The following is a 22,413-nucleotide window of genomic DNA, read 5'->3' on the forward strand; positions in this document are numbered from 1 at the left end:
TTGAATTAGTCATGGCTGATCTCACCAGGGTTTGAAAGAAATGTTTTTATTTTCACTGACCAGCTCTGTGCTTTGGTCATTAGGGGAGCAGGAGGTAGAGGAGGAGGAGGAGGAGGAGGCAGAGGAAGGTACATACACACACACACACACACACACACACACACACACATACATATATATGTATGTATTAAATAAAACATTCTAGCAGACTATGCAGATTATAATATTTCACTATTTTTGAATATTAATGACAAAAAATACTTGATAATAATTAAAATTGTCACAGCAGTATATGTATGGGTGAGGAAAAACAGACTTACTGACCAATGAAATAGAAATAAATAAGAATATAAATACACATCGAAATACTTACATGTAACTAAATAATGAATTAATAAATACAGAGGTGATATCTATGACTATTTTTGTATTTATGAATTCATAGTTCTCTTAGTGTGTTTTTGCCTTCGTCAGGTTTTTTTTATTCATCAATGTATTTCTCTGTCTGATGAGATAGGTGGCACAAACTACTCACTCTAACGCGGGATTAGTGATCTGGGCAAAGCAGGCTGAATTATCTGTGACTAATTCTGCTTTAGAGCGAGGTTAGTAAGTGATTAACTGACTAACACACTGCACAGACTGAACTACAGCCTTAAAAAATAAACACGTAGAATAAGAGATGACAGAAAGTTTTAGCTGCCACATTTCTATAATTTCATTCAAACATTTTCTGGGTCAGTATGTTGAAAACACGCTCATCTTGTGTGTTGGTTATTGTTCGGCACTATACAAAAGAACAGATGATCAAAGCTATGAATGGAGCATAGTTCGTCTAAAGCAGATACATCCTGTGCAGCAAATCTCCACATCGATCACATCAACAGCTGCTGTAACTGAACTCTGGGCTGCACAAGGGGAACGTAAGATACAAAGGAGAAGAATGGCACTTATCCTAAATCCCAACAGCTCTAAAGTTACTGCAATTACATTTAAACTTAACCTCTTCACTTTAGTTTTGCACATTCGTACGAAACAGCAACAAACATCTACTTTTTCTTCAGATGTTCTATCCATATTAGTAGATTATCATATTACATTAGCATGTCATCTTCTTTTTTTGTATTTCAGTATTTATTTGCGTATTCATTCTTTTTTTTCATTCACCGCACATTAGTGTATTCATTTCAGCATTTATACTTTTGTTTGTCCGGGACTTGACCATCCCTGATCTGAGTTTCCTGGATTAGTATTGTAACCTCTCAAATATCCCTCCAGTTGTTGTCAGTAATGATGATACTTCAGGAAGTATCAGCTGATGAAATTATATCCTTAGGACTTAGCTCTCTCTCTCTCAGTTACTCTAATATTGCTCAATAGTGTTGATGAATTTGGGCTGAAAAAGTTTAGTGTCATCACATCTATCTGATCCCAACACTAATGCAAAACCACTTGACCAGCTCTTGAGTGCCGTCTGCTTGAAATACCAGAGGTGGGTAGCTCATTCTGAACTGATCGCTCACTATCTCTGTCCAAGGCTTTCCCTGGTGTTTGAACAAACGCTTATCTACCCTCCTCTGGAGCGCGGAGTCCATTTGTTAATCCAGCTAACATACTGAGGGTACAGATTCAAAAACAACAAGCTTATGCTGTCACACTAATGAAGAGGAAAAAGAGGGACGGGGGCATTTAATTATGTTCAGCAGCTGTTGTTGCATCTCATTACTTTTACCATGAACTTACGATAAATGGCAAGTCAGTGACAAGGGAGAGTGATCGTTCTGTAAAGTAATGAATCACTTTCACACCCTGCATGACTCTCACTGATATGTCATTGTTCTCTCACTTCTTCCTCTGCCAGAGCCTGAGCGGAAAGTGGACAAACCTGCTACGGAGGAGGAGGCCAGTGGAGAACAAGGTCAAGGGGGTTAACATGTAAATCAGTGTTTGGGTCTTGTGAGTGCAGACATGCAGAGTTATTATCCAATCAGTGCTCGGTAAGACATCATTCAAGTGTAGAGATGACAACAAACTGATGCAATGATTATTATGATTATCCACAGTCTCAGTCACACTACGTGACAGGCAGCAGTTACCTGCAAAGTTCAAGCGTTTTCTTCACCTCTCGGATTTTCTCATAGTCACACAAGACACAACAGCTTAGTCAGAGTTATCCTCCCTGGCTCCCAGTCTCGCAGCCGTAGGGCTGGGAGGCCTCCTGCTCATTAGGCAGAATTTGGTAATTCCTGTTGTTTTCTCTCTTGCTGCTAATCATATGAAACTGGAGGATTGTTAGAGTCAGTGTGGTTCATGCATATAAATCAGCAAACTCCCTCTGAGGCTCGTATGTGCGACACATAATGGGCAGGAAAAGGTGACTCTGATTTGCTAAAATGTCTCATGCCAGTTTACCATCAGAGTGGGTTTAAACTAGCATATCTTTAAGGACTGCAACCTTTTTCTGTTGGTCGGTCAACCGGTTTGTCCACCACCAATGGGTGAAAACAAGCTGTACATCTTTTCCCACCTCACCAAAGTGCTATTTTGAAAAATGACTTCTGCAAAACTTCACGTTTAATACGCCCAGCAGAGACAAGGAAACAACACTAGATTTGCTGGGTGCTCAGGCTTTATGTACTTGATTATCTGATCTGAACACAACAATTTACTGTCCCATTATGCACATAATGCACATCTGACTCTCACAAACACACATTAAGCTCTCATTTTGTTTTAATTTTAGATGGAGAAGAGGATGAAGAAGAGGGAGAAGGTAACGCTGTTGTTCTAAATTGCCTGAGAATAACCCTCAATTAAGCGCCGATGAACGTTTTACTAAATTACACTAAAGGCATTGTCAAAACCTGCCAAAGATCATTGTGGAATGGTTTCGGTGTGTATGTGTGTGGTCTGGACTAGTTTATCTCTGTCTACTCTTTCATATCTTTCTCAGGAGAAGAGGAAGCCAAACCCAAATTCAAGTGAGTAACACACTGATGTGGATGCAACATGTTTATTCTTCTACAGTATTCTTTTTGTGGAAACTAAAAATTTGTAGTAAAGCAAATTCTATCTCATGTATGTAACTCTCTGAAATTAACAAGTTCATGGTTTTAGGGAACCTTTATTCCAGAGAAGTAAGTGCTAAGATGAATATCTTTCCTAGGACTGTAAAGCAGCTGCTTGGCTTATCACAAAGACTACAAAGCTCACCGCCCAGTCATAAATTAGTCTGGCACATAACATATTTACACTAACTTTTATGACAGTGGATATGTTAATCAGCGAATAAAAAAACACAAGATACAATAACATGTAACTGCTCTAAAACTGGGATGTTAGTTGCAGTTTGGCTTGAGGCAGTGGCTGTGACACACAGCTCATTAAGGCTAATAAGTTATTAGAGCCATAATGTGCTGTCATACCCATTTTAAGACATAACTCCACCAATACTAAGCTCAGAAACATCGTACACAGAGAATTTTAGTTTTAGTGTGACTTACTCTTCCTGAGGGCTCCAATGTGTCCGGAATAATGTCCATGATACTCCTTATAGCTCCAGATCACTCCTGACAAGTATCACTCAGTATTAAAGTACTTCAATCACTTTGTTCTACCTGTACCTGTACAGTGCAATGAGGAACTACGAAGAGCTAAGTCAGTTTACGTTTAAAGGCACCAGTTTGGCAAATATTAAACAATTAGTGCCTAGAACTACTAGGCCCAAGCTGTAGCCTACAGCATAACACACTGCAAACACCTGCAAATCAAAGCAACAACATACACTTCCTTTTTACATCCCTCAAAGCATTATGGGAGCTGTAGTTGTAAAACCTACAGCAGATGCGGTAATGAACAGGTAATGTCACCCATGTGCTAAATCCTTATTGCTAAATCCTAAATCCATATAATTATAGTTTTAAACTCAACCAAACAAAATAAACTGTACTGCAGATCCTTCTGAGAATTCACAACATGCACAGGCAAACACATCTAATGAAGGGACATTGGATTATTTGTGGATTATTTTATGTATTCTCATTTGACATCCACAGTGACAGCAACCAGTGATTTGTTTCCCCAAATTATTACTCTCTGACTTTATCCTCTGTTATTCACTCGCCGCCCAGGTTGTCTTACTTTCTTGTTTTAATCTCTAGGCCGTTCCTCATGCCAAACCTCATCCCTCCTAAAATCCCAGATGGAGAGAAGGTGGATTTTGATGTGAGTGACAGACTGAGAATCAGAACAGAGAGCAGCTGTTTACCTACAGTAACATACTGTGCATGTCATTTATACCCTAAACAAATGTAGGTTTGGCTTACATGTCAGTGTTAATGTTAGACTTGTCCTGGACCTGTCCAGTTTAACATAAAAACCTGAAATATGTGTTCAGTAAAAACATAGACCTAAATCCCTGTTTCTGAAGGATATCCATAGAAAAAGGATGGAGAAGGACCTAATGGAGCTTCAGACTTTGATTGAGGTTCACTTTGAGAGCAGAAAGAAGGAAGAAGAGGAGCTCATTCAGCTCATGGACAGGATTGTGAGTGCAATATTATGTAAACCTGTTCTCAAGGTCATAGCTCCTTGTCAAGATCTGTTAAGGTGCAATGAACTGTGGTGCAGGAGAAACGCCGTTCTGAGAGAGCGGAGCAGCACAGGATCCGCAGCGAGCGAGAGAAAGAGCGACAAAAACGACTTGAGGTACAGTCACCTCTTCAGCCGCTGTAATGTAATCTGTACAGCTGCCGAGATCTCACCCCTGCTCTCCTTCCTGTCTGGATACATGGTCCTCTAGGAGGAGAGAGCGCGTAAAGAGGAGGAGGAGGCCAAGAAAAGAGCAGAAGATGACGCCAAGAAGAAGAAAACCCTCACCAGCCTGCATTTTGGAGGCTACATGCAGAAGCTGGTGAGGAGGTGGAAGGTTTATCTTGGGGGTTTTCAAAGAGTTAAAGTGGTAAAATACGAAGGACGTACATTGGAGCTATGAATTTTTTCCACAGACGGAGAAACGCAGTGGTAAGAGGCAGACTGAGAGAGAGAAGAAAAAGAAGATCCTGAGCGAAAGACGCAAATCTCTGGATATTGACAACTTAAGTCAGGAAAAGCTCAAGTAGGTGAAGAAATGTGTGACTGTGCTACACCAAAGATTAAATATTGTTGTTGGGAACATTCTTTGTCATACACATGAGGTAATTAAAATAATCCCTCTGCATAACAAACATGACAGCAGCAATTATACAGTAATTTTTCTTTATGTCCCAGGGAGAAAGCTAAAGAGCTGTGGGAGTGGATCTATGAGCTGGAGGCAGAGAAGTTTGACCTGCAGTATCAGTTCACCAGACAAAAATATGAGGTGTGTGTGCTGTGGTAGCCAACACACATCGTTAAAGAGAGTAGCACAGGGGATAACAAACCTCACCCGGGGATGTTTTTCTTTGTTCCAGATCAATGTGCTGAGGAACCGTGTCAGCGACCATCAGAAAACGTGAGAATCTCATTTTTTCTTTCTGATGCCACATATTTCTTTTCACACAGGTGGACCACCCTCCTGAACACCTGCTCACAGAATAAGCACCAAGTCTAACAAAGTGGCTGAATTATATACTCAAGTAGCAGCACAGTGTGCAATATCGTGCCCCTTTAAGATTCGGCTGCAGACACAAACTTGGTTAACGCTTTGTGGAGTTTGTTCTTTGACCCCAGCTGAGGCTGCCAGAATTTCGCACAAATGCCTCTCACTGTATTCATCAACAGGCCTGTTATTCAGAGAACTTGCATACTGAGAAACTGTGTCCTGCAGTTCAGGTTGCAACAATACAGATAGAACGACTGATGTTCTGTTGCCGTATGAAAGTAAAACACTGTAAATACTAGAGACATAAACAGTTACAGAGATGAACGAGCATCACAGTCGTGACTTGTCCAAACCTAAGCTCTAACTGGACCCACTGATTACAACATGCAACACTGTGCATCCATCTTCATATAAATATTAGTGTTAAGAGAATCTTGTTGTCATAGTGGGCATGTGGTGGCCCTCATGTCCTCGTCACTCTTCAGACCAGAAAAGCACCGCACCCACTTCTAGTCCCTGCCACAATCCAATTCTCTCTTTGCTCGATTTCACAAGCTCACAAGTCCCCTGAGGCTCAAGACTCACTCTTAGGTGAGTATGCTGGCTGAGCGTCTGGGTGGGGCAGGCAGGTCACCTATCACACCCGTCACAGACATGCTGACAGTGAAAGTTTGAATGTGTGTCACACCATGTGCCTTACCCTTTTGCTTTTCAAACGAACAGAAGAGGACTTCAAAACCTCAAAGTGTCAGCTAAATGTGGATTTTTATGTTTGTTGTAGACGAACAAGTTGTGCCAGAGTCTTTGGTTTCATGTGACACTTGCTTGTTTTCAACAGATCCAAGAGGACCAAGAGAGGCCTGAGAAAATAGGCACATCAGTGCTGAGTCCTGTCAAATCCCTGCCACACCTTAGTCCTAACTGTTTCCCCTAATTCCACTACCTACAGAACCAATTATCACCAGTTTCATCTCACTTTATTGTTTCCCTCTTATTCCCATGGTTTGAATTAGATGTTCTGTGTTTAAGGGTGTAAATAAAACCATCTCTGTTCAGTTCCTGGCTTCTTGATCTTTGAGACTGGGTACATGTGTTTGTTCACTGGCACTCAAAGCTCCACACACAGGAAAATCCCTCTGCAGTGAATACAAGACATGAATGCAGAAAGCTAAGACAGGAAGATAGTTCCCTCTCAGAGACAGGCTCAGACACGACCGATGATGCTTCTCAGGCTGACACCCAGACCTCCACCCATTACACACACACACACACAGACACACACACACACAATCACAGTCACATGGAACTCGAAGAGAATGAATCATTTACATTCTTATATATATGAATATAAATGTGGGAGAATCATTTTTATGAAAAAAGACGTTTCTCTTCCAAATTCCAATAAGTACGTTACCAAAAAGTTTATCAAAAGCTCCTCTCGAAGTGAATTTACCTGACAACATTGTTGGTTGTGATCAGACATGTAGATGCAAAATTAAATACCAGTTTAGTCTCCGGTGTTGATCCGATGTGGCACCAAATGTCCTGGAAAGTTTACAACTTGTAACTGAAGAAGCGTTCATGGTAAGATTTTTTCAGTTGTGGGCAGATTTCACTAAATATATCTCGATTAATTAAAAGCACATACACAAAAAGGCGCCTGGTGTGGAAGAGCTGTGTCTGTATGAAGGAGTTTTGTTGCCAAGTCCTTTGTTGGGTATTTATGTAAAGTGCCTGGAGATGATTTTATTAATATTAAGAATATTTTGTGCCTGTAGAGGTTTTGTGTCCGTGTCGTTTGGTGTCTCCGTGATCAATTTACATCTTCGTAATCATCCTTTTCATCAGTTTGTGTGTCTCAGTGTCGACCTGCAGTTACTTCGTACAGAGATCCAGGGGCCCCATGACCTCTTGGGTTCTTGGGCTTGTGCCCAACAGGTCATCTGTTCATGTTCACCACTCAGGCAGATAACAAAAAAATGACTCTATTAGATCCTAAAATAATCTAAATTCAAGGCACTTGTGCAGTTTATAATTCCACAGACCAAGGAGATGTTTTTCCTTTTACTCATCATCTGTCAACACAGCTCTAGTTGACACGGATTTGTAGGAGTTGTGTTAAAGGTCAGCAGACAGGAAAGACAGAAAGATAAGACTGTCAAGAGTTTTTCATCTGACTCATGAAGAAAGAAGGAAAAATGTGAACTATTCTGTCAGTGAAGAACAACTCTAAAGGTAAACGGGTGCAGGGAAAAGCACATGCAAATCACAGAAACATTAAAATCCTTTTCAGGACATAGGGAAATGAATCAATGTGCAAAAACATTAACAATCTGCTTCAGTCACACCCTCCCCCGATTTGGAAAACGGAGCTGAAAAGATCCTGATTTTGTTTTCATAACAGTTCTCTTAGTCAGAGAATGGCATGCACACACAAATACCACAAAAACCCTTCTGGAGTAAAACTCTGAGTTTAATTAGTTCAAGATGCCTACAGTAAATGGTGAATCCAGGATCTTCTATTATGGCACATAATACAGACTTTTGTTAGCACAGTGACTTGTTTTCAAGCTGGGTGATGAAGAAAAGACCACCAGTTGTAGTGTTGTCTGCAAGTGTCTTATTTATTCTATGAACTGTGGAGGCTGAATGAGCACACACTCCTAATTACATGTCGCACACACATTTGTCCAAAAATACATTCCAGGCAATACTGACATCAATCTTCCCTGAGGCAAATGAACCTCAGCACGACTACATGTCTCCAGCATAAAAGGTCTGGTCCTCACTGCTCGGTGAGACCATGGGACGTCCCCACAGCCGCCTGCCATCCGATTGAAATATTTTTAATGGTGTTAAAATCTAAAATCTATGTTCAGTGATTTAAATAAGTCACCTTTTAAACATTAAAATATAGATTTCTATGTATGAGGAGGTGCACACAGTTTATTATAATGTTCAAAGACACAGCCCCTTTAACACATGCTCGGTGTCGTGTTAGATAACACTCAGCAGCCAACACTGTAATATGCCTCATTAGACAGTGACGATGTATAATTGTGTATATTTCTACACATGATCAATCAAAGTGACTGGGCATCAGCTGTGGGCAGATGTTTCATATCATAAACTATACTCCAGTCCTTCTCTGTAGCCACTTCTTCAGTTTATATAAGAAAAAAAACAACAGTGGTGGAAAAAAAAAAAAAAAAACATTTCAAAAGGTAAATTATTGACAAAGCAAAATAACACAACACAGTTTAGCCCTTTAAAAACCCTTTAAAAGACACCGTCCCACCCATGAGACGTTTTAGCCTTAGTGGAGCCACTTTTACATGCCTTTTTTTTCCTCTTTTAATTCTATATATATATAAAAAAACAACAACAATAGGTGAGACAAAACAAAACTTACATTTGCACCACGCTTGTGCTACAGTGACCTAAATTCACCTACGCTCATTTAGGCTTGAAGAGCACTAACATTTTCCATTCTGGTTACACTGATTTTGCACTTGTGCACAAAAATGGTGAGTGTCTTTTAAATAGTTTGACATGCTGGACGTCATGTTTACTTCCTGACCTGAAAATTGATACCAAACGTGAAGCTGCTACAAGTAAGAGACTGAAAACTGAAGCGAACAGCTAATCAAAATAATTTCTATGAATTCTAACAATATATTCAGTTTGACCAAAATAACTAAAGAAAATCGGCGTAAAAACATGAGTTCAAGTGACGTTCTTGTCCTGATTAAATGAACAACACATTTGTAAGATTGTGTTAGTTTTGGACAGAGCCCTGTTTCAGTCTTTGTGACAAGTCAAAGCAGCTTCTAACTGAGAGAGGTATCAATCTTCTTCCTGGCAATAAGCTTGGTGCCCAAAATGTCAAACTATTTAGTGACTCTTCTACTCAAAGCAGTTTCTGCTCATTTACATAAAACACAACTTTAAATGACAGAATAAAACAAATAACTGAACAAAGCAGGAAACATGTTGCATTAAACATCAGAAAAGAAGCACGAATGTGTTGTTTTTCATACTTGAACTAAGCGTTTGCTTAATATTTTATATACTGTAGGTATATTTAGACTATAGGCCTATTAGCTTTGACACAGCATATGAGAAAAAAGGCTGTTATTTTACTTTAGAACCAGAGAGCACGCTCTTTGGATGCACAAGGTTTAATATCATAGCAAACACTACACAAATATACTCTCTCTTTTTTTCTTTTTGCCTCTTCATACATGTTCGTTGTTAGTTTCGTATGTAGCTCGGTTCCCAAGGCCACAACAGACATTTTATCTTGAAGCTCCTTTCCACAGACACATTCTACAGTGATGCCATCCATGACATAGAACAATTATGGTCTGCCTTGAGTAATGTTTTCATTGCAGATAACACTGTCTTTCCACACATTGTCTGGTGCACTGTGTCTCACAGGCCTTAAGAACTAGGTTACAGCACGTGCACACACACGCAAACACGCGCACACACGCGCACACACACTCTTAACCTACCAAAAGTGCAGTCACCTGTTTATATACATGCACAGAAACATAAGCAAATTAAATACATACAACAGTGCAGGATTATTGGTATGATTAGAAGCTCTTCTCTCTATAGTATGTACAACATATGATTGACTCATAATTGAAAGGCCCTTTCAACAAGATTATGTGTAGAAAGAACTTTACTCTCCTCGTAGCAAGGGTGTGGCCACAGCAGTCTAAACATGCTAGTTTCCATCTGCAAGTACACACACGACCACACGCAGGAAGAGAGAGAGAGAAAAAGGCACAGAGAAAAAAGGTTTTAATCCTTCCTGACACACAATTGATGCATTTCAGCCCCACTGAGCCTTAAAATCCAAATACACGCAGCACCGAGCACGCAGACTCTAATCATACCTCTCAAGCTGTGTGGTGCCGATCTGGTCCGTGGCACTCACTCAATAATTTGAGACGACCTGTGCAGGGACATGGTGTGGTCATTGACAAAAGATGATTTGGGCAATCCAATCTGTGAACCAGAGAGTTAGGAAATCAGTTAAGGATGTCATCCAGATGCAAACACACACACACACATAAAACACACACACAAAACACACTTGCAGTAATCGTTAGCGGAAATATACTGTGTCAGCAACTTAGAGGAGCCAGAGTATGTCCGTGTGGTGTTTTCTGTCACATGTTCACTCTAGTGACATTTATAAGCTTTACTACTTTTAATAAGACAAATATAATGACAAACTAGTTCATTTATACATATATGTTAATCAGATGTTTCACATATTTTGTCTGCCCTAACCCTAAACTCTCACAGCCTCGATGTCTGCTTCATTTCTCTTCCCAGTTTTCATGTGTTACTCCTTCCATAATAGACAGTGAATGCTCAAAACGGGTCTGCCAGGATTCCAGTGTAACTGTTTCACTCAACTCTTGGGTGTGGCAGAAGGGAAGGGAAAGTGACTGTGCGCACAAGGAGTAATAACAAACACCCACCCACTTCTGCTGAGCCCTCCTGCTGCTTTTGTGCAAGGCAGCGAGAGCATGTGCTAATCTGTAGCCCGACACATACAATATGTTTGTTCTGTCCTAGCGGATTAAATTCAGTCTGCCACAGTTTTTGCATGTCAGTTGTGTCTAATTTACCTTTTTCAGGAAACCTTGCAAAGACTTATTGTTCCACATGCTGTAAAGCAGCAGTGAGGCTGCTTTGCTTCCTTTGGGGCAGGACCTGGGACAGAAGGGCAGAGGTCATTAAGAAAGAGCAGCTAGACAAACGGAAAACGTGAGGAGAAAAACAACACTTAAAGCAAATCATGCAAAACATGAGTGTGAGTGTGAGAAAGAGAAATATTTTGATTGCAGACAAACGTTAATCAAGGGATTGTGTTTGTGCTCAAATCAACCCTTTGACATTAAGCTTCAGTAGTGACGGTAGATTAAAGGGTAAGTGTATAATTTTCTGTTTACACTGCCTCATAGGGATGGTTAACCTAAATGAATGAATAACAACCATCCATCACTCCTCTCAGTCATATCCTGCCATGAAAATAGTTTAGAGATAACAGCTGACAATAGCTTGAATGACTAACAAGAGGAGAAATGACAATTCATTCATTATCGCTGTGTGTTATGGTGGATAACAAGATATCAGAGAGACCGCGAAACACAGACATGGGTAAATACCACAAAGGGAAGATTTCTTTGTATACTGCCTTTAAAAACACAGACGCATTTCAAAACGCTTTATGTGAGTCATTAAAATCCATTTAAGTTCGTCACAGCTATGAACGCTAAGCAAGATCTCACCCGTTCTCACTAAGGTCAAGCAGTGAAGTCACCAGTTCCTTAGTAATGACGCTCTTGCCGGCCTCAGCGTCCGCCAACATCAGACTCCGCATTGTGTTGCAGGCTGATGCTATACTTTCGTCAGAGTTTATTTCCCGTGGGCCAGAGGTCAGCACTTTGGTCAGGTGAGGGAGAATCTGCTTTGCTACACAGATACACAGGAAATAGTTCATCAGTCTTATGTGCATTTGAGTAACTGCAATAAAACCGACTGGCATTATCATTTACCCATGGCAGGCGACAAAGTGCTGGTCCGAGACATGTTACCCAGCAGGGCTACGGCAGACATCTGCAGGCTCTTGTTAGGTGACTGTAACAGATGGGACATGTGAGGCAGAGCCCCCAATTTCTGGACCATAATCTTGCTCATGGCAGTGGAGCCCTGGATGAAAACACCACAACATAGGAAGAGGAAAACAAATCAGTTGTTGCATTGCAGATTTATTATTAAATAGCTGTGTGCCTCTAACCTTTCTTTATTTCTTAGACTTCCTTCTTTCTCTAATTATAGCTGAACAACCTTCCTCCCAAAACCAGCAACTTCCCCTTGTGAATTTTGCTGTTGTGTCATTAACTCACCACCTCTTTGTATCTGTCTTCCCAATTAAATAAATCACATACGCAGTGTGCTATCCCATCGATTTACTCCAGTGTACTCACCGGCTCCTGGCTGGCAGTGAGATTCTGCAGGGCACCACAGCAGGCCTCCAGGGTGGCGTCGTTCCGGGACGAGCCCAGCAGAGACAAGTAGGTCTGCATAGCTTTAGGATGGCATAACCACTTCACACCTGCTGGGGTGCTCTCCGCTGGCATTTGAACTGCATCAAATCGAAACTAAGAAACAAGGAGGGCAGGAGAATGGAAACAGGGCTTAGATTAAAGGTCTATCCTGAGCTAGTCAGCAAACATGAATGCAAGTGCAGTGATTGATGCCCACCTCCTTTTGAGTCTTGCTGCTCTTGGGGCTAAAACATCCAATCGTGGGGCTTTTCTTATTCTCTACTTCATTTTTTGACTGAGTACGAAAATTTTCGAAGCAGTCAGGGTTCTCTTTTTCCAGTTTGTAGGTCAGGTTATGGAGGATGCACACACAGTTCTCCACAGACTAGGAGAGAGGAGAAGACATGTTACTCAATCTTTTCATTGCCATTTTCTCAAAAAGCACTTCCTATTGTCACCTTTGGCTATTGGTCATACCTCAATCTAGAGTTCATGGGAATTACAGATAAAAATATACAAACATGGCATTTTCCAAATGTCTACAATGACTAAAATGTTATTATGACCAATGAACTAAAATATAAGAGCAACACTCAGGTTGAAACAAACGATGCAATTTCCCTTTTAGTCCATTTGTCGAGCTCATTGTGGTAAATGTTTGTTTTTTGGGTTTCTTTTTCTATTTTTAATTTGTGCTTTAGTTCACATTAAGCAAACATCCGTTAACGTCTTAAGCATCTGTCAGCAAGTGGGTTCATTTGATAAGAAACAAGCAGATTTTTACCATCACAATTTGCTTTAATTATCCCTGAGATGTGTCTAGAACTTGACTGGAGTCCACTTGTGGCAAATTGAATTTAATGGACATAATTGAGAAAGACACATGACACATGACGTGACATAGATAGTCTCTGGAGCTCACTGCAATAACAATGAGGTGAAGCATAGGACAAAGGAATACAATCACTTCTAAAGCTTAAATGTTCTTAAGAGAATAGAAGAAGTTTGGAACCAGGACTTTTTCCCACCAAATAGAGTAACTGAGCAAGAAAGGCGTTAATCAGACAGGATGATAGATCAGAGAGGCTGTGAGAATGGTATAAAAATGCAAAGTGTAAAAAGGAAGGGGTCTGAAATACTTTGACACCGCTATATTATTTTCTTTCTGTCTCTAAGACAACAGATAAATACGACAGCGACACCAGTCACACTGTGGTACATCATTAAAAGCAGCTTGTGTAAACAGATTCAGCCCAGACGTGCAATTAAGCACACATCCACACCCAAAACCTCCACATATGAGCAGATACACATGCAGCCATCTATTAAATATGACTCCACCTGCACTGTGTTTATGGATGTGTGTGAGAGCATGCCACTGTGTTATACATCCAGGTACATGTGCTTATATTTCGTATCTGGACTAAACTCAGACTGTGAGATAAGAAGTGGCGTCTGGTGCTAGAAAAACACAGGTATCAAGTTTCAGAAATCAATACTGCAATTAATGTCAATTCTTTGCTAAAGTTCTTATTTAAGAATTTATTACCGATTTTTTGCTGCTCACCACAATTAGCTTTAGCCAAAATACAAACATCACGGTGAAAGAGAACACAGGATGTTCTCTGCAGTGGCCTATTAAGGAAAACAAAAAAATGAGCAAAGGCGCCAGGATAATAATCAGCCCACAGGTCTCTGTTTACAGATCCAACTGGTTAGTGTGGAAAGGCTCTGTTAGTGGAGACGAGAGCAGGACCTGTGTGTTCAGAGGTTTACCTTGTCATCGGGGGTTTCCTCTGCCACACAGGACTGGACGTAACTCACGAGGGAGTCGATGAGGCCGTTACAGCTTCTCATCGCCTTCCTCTCCTTCTCCTTGGCACAGCTCAGGTTCCTGCGCACATCATTCAGTCATTCATTTAAAACCGCATGGAAATAACAGCATGTCTAGAAAACAAGAGCAGTGCCTCAACATGTGCTGTCACGCCCTCTTAGCAAACTTATTTGTGGTGATTCGGGACGTGGTGCAAAGATGTTTCCAAAATACTGTCAGGTAGCTGCGTCTGCAGCTACGCTCTAACGCACAATATTATATTTGTGCATATCTCATAAAAGACGTGAATAGGGGTTGGATCAAAAGGCAATGGTTGCAACTAAAGATTATTTTCTGTATCATTCGACCATTTGTTGCTTTGATTAATTGATTGTTCCATCAATGAGATGACATTTGACTTTAAATCCACACACGCACCAGAGAAGCCTGAACCTAAGAACGGTTGGCGGTTTGATCTGTAGCTACAAAACAGACAACACAAGCTTATTTAAAGGTGCCGACTGGAGCTAACTGTTCTCACCGCAGGCACCCTGTGGCGTTGAAGAAGACGTCAGGGTGTATGTTGTTGTTAGTGATGTTGTCTGACCAGCAGGTGAATGGCACCACCACATGCTCAGTCAGAGCAGGCAGTGCTGTTGTTGTAAGTTCTCCCTTCAGTTCATCGGCAGACGACAAGTTCCACAGCAGGCCTACATATGAGGTTACAAAGCATTTTAAATTTTTTCAGGCCTTAAACCCAATATTTTCAGGACCTCTATCGAGAAAAATATCCCACCTGTGATTTGTTTCTGAGTCTCAGTAGAATCGGTCTCCTTTAGTAGCTGCAGGGCCTTAGCTATACCTTCACATTGCTGAACCTCCAGCTTGTTGTTCTGGTGTCTATACACCAGGTTCCTCAGGGCCCCCGCAGCAGTCTGGCTCACCTCAGGATTAGTGCTCCGCATCAGGGCCACCAGAGGGGGGATGCCCCTTCGTTCAAAAACCTGAGACACAGAAATGTGGAAGGAAGGTATAAATAAATTGTGCGGCACAAATGAGTATCGAACAGTAACAACAACGTGAGATACAAACAGAAATAAAAGCCAAGCGTGATGATACAGGAAATTCCTTCTCCTCCCTTTCCCTCAAGGCAGGTTCCACACAGGTTTTTACACAATGCTCCTCTCTTTGCACTACAACAATACAAGACACTCTTCACACTAATGTGATAGATAAAATGGGAAAATAACACTGCAGTGCATACGTGCATGTTTGAAGGGTGTGTCAGTGTATCTGTGTGTGAGCGCTCTGACCTCCTGTTTGGCAGAGTCCTCTTTGAAGGTGGTTTGTTGGATGTAGGAAGCTCCATATAGCTGAAAATCCTCTTCAGGGTGAGACAAGAACTCGACAGCATCCTTCAGGGTCATGTCTGGCATCTTCATTGAACTGTTTACTCTGCACAAACAGAAAAATGACACTTTATCGATTTGAGACCACTGGTTTGGTAAACAAGCTGCATTAAATTTATAGTAGGAAACAGTTTGGATGCATTTAAAAGATACTGAGGACATTTAAACTCTAAGGAGCTTAGTGGACTCACGCTGATGTTTTCATTGTGCCCATCTTGCCATCGGTTTGGGAATGAAGAGAGGACGGCCGGGCGGTGCGTGTCTGGCTGTTGGTCATCATGCCATTGGTCATGGAATAGGTGCTGTGTCTGCTTCCTCGAGTCTGCAAGGCATGACCTTTGTTCCTCTGAAATAAGAACAGTCCACAGTGCTAGTTTTGGTACTGTTCAGTACTACATATTGCATAAAACATTTAGGTACTTAAGTAATTCACCATTAAATAAGATGATTACCATGAGAGTTGCAGGCAGAGGAGCAGGTGAAAATGGGGGAGCCAAGGCAGGGTCACTGCGACTGGGTTTCAGCCTGTTGGGCCAGGTGGAAGTTGCGATTTGCTGTATGCCTGAGGTGCTCAGATTTCTTCCTCCCATTGCTTTAGCAGACAGAGTCTGACTTCTTTGAGCATTTACCTGAAAAGAAACAACAAAATACAGTAAATCAATGCTCTTCTTAAGAGTGCACTTTGGATCAGACTGAAGGTACACGACTTAGGTAGCACAGGTGACAGTGACGAAATGAAAAGACCTTTCCCTGCTAAAACAATGTGTAACCTTAAGGCTTCTCTGCTGCGACAACCCAAACCACAGAAAAAGAATAACCTGACCCAATGCCTGCAAATCTCTTTTTTCCTCTTTTTCTCAGTTTATGCTGAGGTGCATTGAACAAGGTAACATAACACCTGAAGACTGACTAAAGCTGTCTGCTAATTTAGAAGACTGATGGTCTGACAAACCTGTCTTCACCTCAGAAAAACAAAAGAAAAGAGAGAAATGCAGCAGAGACGGAGCAAAAAGAACGAAAATGGTTTTCTAATGCTTTAACGTTCAGCCATTCTCAAAATAAAATCTTGACTTCTGCTCTGGGATCCACTGAAAACTCAACTTTGGTAGGAAAAAAACGTTCACATTCAACACAATGAACGTTATTTAAGTGTGTACCAGACAGATAATGACAAATCTGCCCCTTAACTGTTGCATGAAACACACAAACATTACCGCTTAAGAACTCACTTTCTCACAGTTAATCACTACACCTGACGCTGACAATTTGATTGATGGAATTTGTCAGGACGACTATTGGCTAATAAGGAGGCAATAGTAACACACACACCCACACACACACACACACACACACCCACACACACACACACACAGGTTTTTTGTTTTTTTTCCATACTGTGCCGGCCTATGTTGGCGCACCGACTCTCTTCCTGTTGCAAACAGGACTGGTTGCTCAGTTACCTGGTGTACACAAGCCGTGCTACTTAGAAACAGAAGCCTGACGAAGGTGAAATCTGTCAACACGTTTGATAAGAACTGACAGCACGTCCTGCATGCTCCCTTCCTTTTGGATGCAGCCTGACTGAGACGCAGGGGCCTTCCCCACGTCAGACATCAAGCAGGATGCTTCTGTGTCTTACAGATAATAACATATGACCTTACCTGTTGTTAATATTGGGATTTAGATATGAAACATAACGAGAGCTGGATATGGCTGCAAAAAACTACACTACCATCAATAAAGTGCAATAGGAATAACAATTGAAAGCATGAAGATTGATTAATTAAATTACAATAAAAATACATATTCAAAGCATCTGAATTTGTTTTTTGTTCTGCATAAAGAAAAGCAAAGTAACAACACAAGGCACCAACCCAAAACACCAACACTACAAAATGTGACTGTTATTTGGTTTATGTTTCTCACATTTGGTTTGTATTTTGATGGAACTGTGGTTCTGCTGTTCTGTTGGTCAGATAAACTGTCAGTCTCATTCAGCCTGGAAAACTAGACACAGACATAAAATCCACAGCCCATAAATAAAAGCTGGTGTGGCTTCTGGCAGGTTAAACAGTATGACAATATACAAAGACATGACACAAATGTTTTCTGCATCATTCATACACAGATATTACTTTGATATCCCCAGTTGACTGCAGGCAATGTTGCTGCTTCGTGTTAAACCTGTACTGCTGAATTAATTTGATGAAGTACAAGCATTTTTCAAGTATTAAAATAAACATATAAGGAGAATAAAATTCTAATACATGTTTCTTACTTAAGTTAATAGGAGTATCTCATAAAATGGGCACGACATATTAATATTTAAATAAAGAGTAGGGAGAACTGCTAGAGTCTATGGTTATTAGCTCTGCAGTGCATCGGTTCATTAGTTTTGCCTGTGGAATTTAGATAAAGTGACAAAATCAACACACACATTATAAAAAGGGAGGTGACAGAGTGTAAAGGGTGAAGTGATGGTGTTTATCAACAAGACCACATCATCACAGTCTCTAGACATGTCTCAGCTCAGTGTCAGTAGGTCAAGTCAACCCAGAGCAAAAAAAAAAAAAAAAATGTACACACACACACACACACACACACACACGCACACGCACGCACACGCACACGCACACACACATACACACGCAAATATATGCACACAAAAACTACACTAATGGATCCAACAGCACTCCTGTGTGGAATTTGGATTAGTCCAGTATTGCAAAAGAGATTAACTGACTCTGACTCAAAATTGAGAAAGATGCTCACAATCTTACATTAACACAGGAGCTGTGCTGCTATAGTGCAGCAATATGAAGAAATACTCGAGTGCATACATGCACCTACACAAAACCCTCTCATTAATGTAATTAAATCAAACAGACTTTGGAAAAATAACTGGTTAATTGGTTTAGGGTTTGTGCACTGGCACGACACCAGATTAATCAATCTGGCCTCACACGTTAAAGGCTGATTCCCAAGCAGCAAAGCCACGTGACAACGCCATGAATTCAACCAGCATCATTATGACACAATATTCCACTAAACAATGTCATAAATCAGTCATGAATAAACAGGCCCTCCCATTTGGTTTGAACAGATTCACCCACTATTGAGACACCCACTGATTCTTTCCCTGTGCCCAATTGCACCATGAACACCAAATTTCTCACAGATGAGTTTCAAAGCATTGACAGTCAGCTTGAAGGGATTCTGGCATGTGTGTGAATTATTACGCATCTTAATAATCGGGGAGTGTATCTTTACAAGGCTGCAGCAGCAGCAGTTTTGCAAGTTTAGTCAATTAAAAAAAAAACAAAAAAACAAACAACGTTCACATTCTTCACCACATTTTCAAACCACGCGCTCGTTTTTTGTTTTCCTTGAAAAAAAAAAAACAAAAGAAGTTGGCTTATTTCAGCCTAACATGATGTACGCTGCTTATAAAAATCACAAGTTTACATTTCTACACTTGGGTCTTGTGTGGATTAAACAAACAAGATAAAACATGAGCTTTAGAGGTTTGTTACTTTTAGACAGATTTGCTGTTTCCCCATTTCCATCCTTTACGGTAAGATGACAACTACTACAAATTATTCCTTTAAACTTCAGCGTAGTTCACATTTCTAATATTTTACCACTGATAGTTTCCTTTTAAAAGCCAAATCATCCTAGAATTACTGTATAACAGCAACTTTCTATGTACAGTGACTAATATGGGAATAGCATATCTCTGAACTCACTGTAATGACAAGCATGTTTTATTTAATGCAAATGACTAAATGATAATAGAAAACCTAAAACAGTAAAAGTGACGAACAGTGAAATATCTGTGCTGCGTTTATCTGCACAACAACATATGAGGCTTTTGCACGAGGGAAACATTTTACCATTTTGTAGCCTGTCGACATGGTGGAGTTGTTGCGGCTGAAGGTGCCATTTGCTTTGGATGGTGAAAACTTGAATGTTCCAAACTCGCCGCTTGTTGTCAAAGGCTGCGGACTGAAGCCTGATAGAAGAGGAGAGACATGCACTATGAGAACTGAGAACAGCCAGAGATGAAGATGCAACAGGAATAAATACTGAGACTGAGCTTTGTTTTTTTTTTTACCCTGAGCATGTTCCTAAGAGCAGTGAGACAAATAACAACAAACAACCTGAATCACACTAATAGCCAGGCTAATAGTCAAGGTTTTATGTGCTGTTAGTTTCATTATTAGTTATTTTAACAGGTGCTTTTCCAAAGGCTTTAAAAACTGCGGAATGAACCTTTAAGTTTGGGGAAGCCGTTTTATCCGATACAGAAAAATTGCTTTGTGACGGACAAAGACGCCCAAATAATCTGTTATAAGAGGGAGTCTTTATCAGTTGAACTGTATTACAGTTAGAAATGAGTCTTTGTTTAGCAGACCTTGAAGCTTTTACTACAGGTCTTAAACTCAAATGTCTCCCAGTCCTTTTATCAAACAGGGAGACAGACATGACATCATTTCTGTTACCAGTTACCAGTTTGTCTCTAAGCTTCACACACAGCCTGCATGTTTTAACACCTTTGGGTGATTCATAGAACATGATGCTCATCACCATATTGTGACACATGTAGCAGGGTTTCATCAATAAAGAGTAAGAATATGAAACATAACTTTTAAAAGAAAACAGCAGCGTCTCCCATAGTGACTGAAGGACCAATGGCCTTAACACAGGTTCTCTAATGTAAACATAAACATAAATAATAAAAAAAAGCTGAGCAGATTAGTTACATTTCATGCACTGAGATTTCTGAGATCTTCCTCTGAACGTTCTGCTGCCACTTGAGATTAAAACAGCAACATCTTTGCTGAAACAATGAAACACCACAGTTCCACACGCCACATGGTGAACGGCGTCTTTATGGAAGTTATTTTGCGTTAATCATTTATACATTTCATTCTTAAACCAAAAGACTAAACATTGAAGATCATCTCGATTTGGATGAGAAACGGCCGATTGTGACTTTCGACAAGTTACACTTCTCATGTAGTTTTTGGTTGAGTACAGTGAAACCTCAGCCAATGAACCAAAGCTCTCTGCGTCAGGGTAAGTGAGAAAACATGGCTTGTTGTAATTTGCTTGACTTGCCCCTTCAACATGCCTGTGTAGGTTATCACTCTGTGTTTCTTTACTTTCATGTGTTTGAGAAATATTCTCCAGCCAGATGTTCGACGTACTTCTTCTTTTCTCTTAACTGATGATTAAACAGCAAAGGTCCAGGGACAAATGAGGCCTTTAGAGGACACATCAATTTAAAATGTAACTGAGGATAGTCCATTTTTGAAGCTCTGTGTTTTGTGGATTTATTTTTCAGATGCAGCCTTTAAGGTTTTTATTCTCAGGAGTCAGTGTTTCCTGCTTTGGCTGCACGTCTCTCATATGGGTCATAAATGATACCTGATTCGTTTCACACAGGTCAGGAGGTCATCAGTATACGCCAGTAAAACAGTCAAAATGACAGGCAGATAGTGTAAACTAGATACTCCCCTGCTGCCATGGAACACCCATGCATCTTAAAACACGTTTCTCAGTTTTGGTGGATCTGTATAAAGCCTCTTGCAGTAATGCCATGTCTTGAAAGAGGTTTGCAGGGTTGCATTCCTAACCCCGAGTGAAAAACCGACGCTGACTGCGTCTCAGATCTCACACTAAACAAAAACCCACTGTTGTTCAACTGCAGCCAGAGTCGCATTTCACGGCCTACCCTGCTCTACAACACATCTCAGACATCTGCTGACTGCAAAGCTTCTCAGCTGAAAACTCAGACTGAGGCTGAAAACTGCTGCTCTTAGGGTTTTTAGGTTTTTGGTTGGATTAAAAGGCAACTTTTGGTGAAGTTGCGATTCACATGGTTCTTAGTGGTAAGACCAGTCTAATCGTGCTGAACAACATGACCATGCCACAGGTAAACACCCAGCCCATAATATAAGATGCTTAAGTCGTGTAAAGGTTTTACCTGTGGGGGACAGCGAGCCGGTCTTCCCTTGTTTGGACTTGCTCCTCTTGATGGTGTACACTTGATCCAGCACGCGCTGCTGTCCCGAGCGCAGTTTATCGTCGGACGGTAGCGCGAGCGACGTGTCCTCCGCGCGCCCGATGGTCATCGCTGATCGCAGCGGCTCCGGAGCCATCATCTTCCCGGATCGGTGCCCTTCCCGTGAACGGATGGTTTAAATCAAGTTCCCAAAACGACGACAAGCGCGACTCGACTGGTGCCACGAACGCAGCGGACGGACCGTGTGCGTAATGAGGGTAAATGTTCCCAGAGCAGCCGCGGCGTTAAACTCCACCCTCGGGACCGCGCCCGGTAGAGGTGGAACCAGAAGAGAGGTCACATGCAGGTGTTGAGTGAAGGGAAGGGCCGAGGCCGAAGTGGGGCTGGATTAGAAAATATGCACTAAAAGTATTAAACGTAGTTAACGGAGAAAAATGAGTGTTTTAGATTTGGCGCAGTGAATATGATCAACATGTCTCATGTGCTTTTCCTCTATAAACGATTCATTT

At 41.0% G+C, this 22,413-nt stretch overlaps 2 protein-coding genes across 2 annotated transcripts; one reads left to right on the forward strand and one right to left on the reverse strand.

Moving 5' to 3' along the window:
* Nucleotides 1-40: 40 nt before the first annotated feature.
* Nucleotides 41-6,639, forward strand: tnnt2a (troponin T type 2a (cardiac)). Its single transcript, XM_026331505.1, has 12 exons — nt 41-128; nt 1,862-1,918; nt 2,744-2,773; nt 2,954-2,981; nt 4,161-4,224; nt 4,430-4,546; nt 4,630-4,707; nt 4,802-4,912; nt 5,007-5,116; nt 5,269-5,359; nt 5,451-5,491; nt 6,420-6,639. The coding sequence occupies exons 1-12, from the start codon at nt 41-43 to the stop codon at nt 6,451-6,453; spliced, it is 849 nt and encodes a 282-aa protein (XP_026187290.1). The 3' UTR covers nt 6,454-6,639.
* A 1,545-nt stretch (nt 6,640-8,184) lies between these two features.
* Nucleotides 8,185-22,171, reverse strand: pkp1a (plakophilin 1a). The gene is made up of 15 exons (XM_026332349.2): nt 21,866-22,171; nt 19,770-19,888; nt 16,329-16,505; nt 16,068-16,222; nt 15,781-15,922; nt 15,264-15,471; nt 15,009-15,177; nt 14,431-14,548; nt 12,872-13,039; nt 12,595-12,768; nt 12,163-12,316; nt 11,896-12,079; nt 11,233-11,317; nt 10,489-10,600; nt 8,185-10,327 (listed from the first exon to the last, which is right to left on the reverse strand). The coding sequence occupies exons 1-14, from the start codon at nt 22,041-22,043 to the stop codon at nt 10,526-10,528; spliced, it is 2,106 nt and encodes a 701-aa protein (XP_026188134.1). The 5' UTR covers nt 22,044-22,171; the 3' UTR covers nt 8,185-10,327; nt 10,489-10,525.
* Nucleotides 22,172-22,413: the final 242 nt, after the last annotated feature.

This window comes from Mastacembelus armatus, chromosome 7 (assembly GCF_900324485.2).
Source record: "Mastacembelus armatus chromosome 7, fMasArm1.2, whole genome shotgun sequence".
Classification (NCBI taxonomy): Eukaryota; Metazoa; Chordata; class Actinopteri; order Synbranchiformes; family Mastacembelidae; genus Mastacembelus; species Mastacembelus armatus.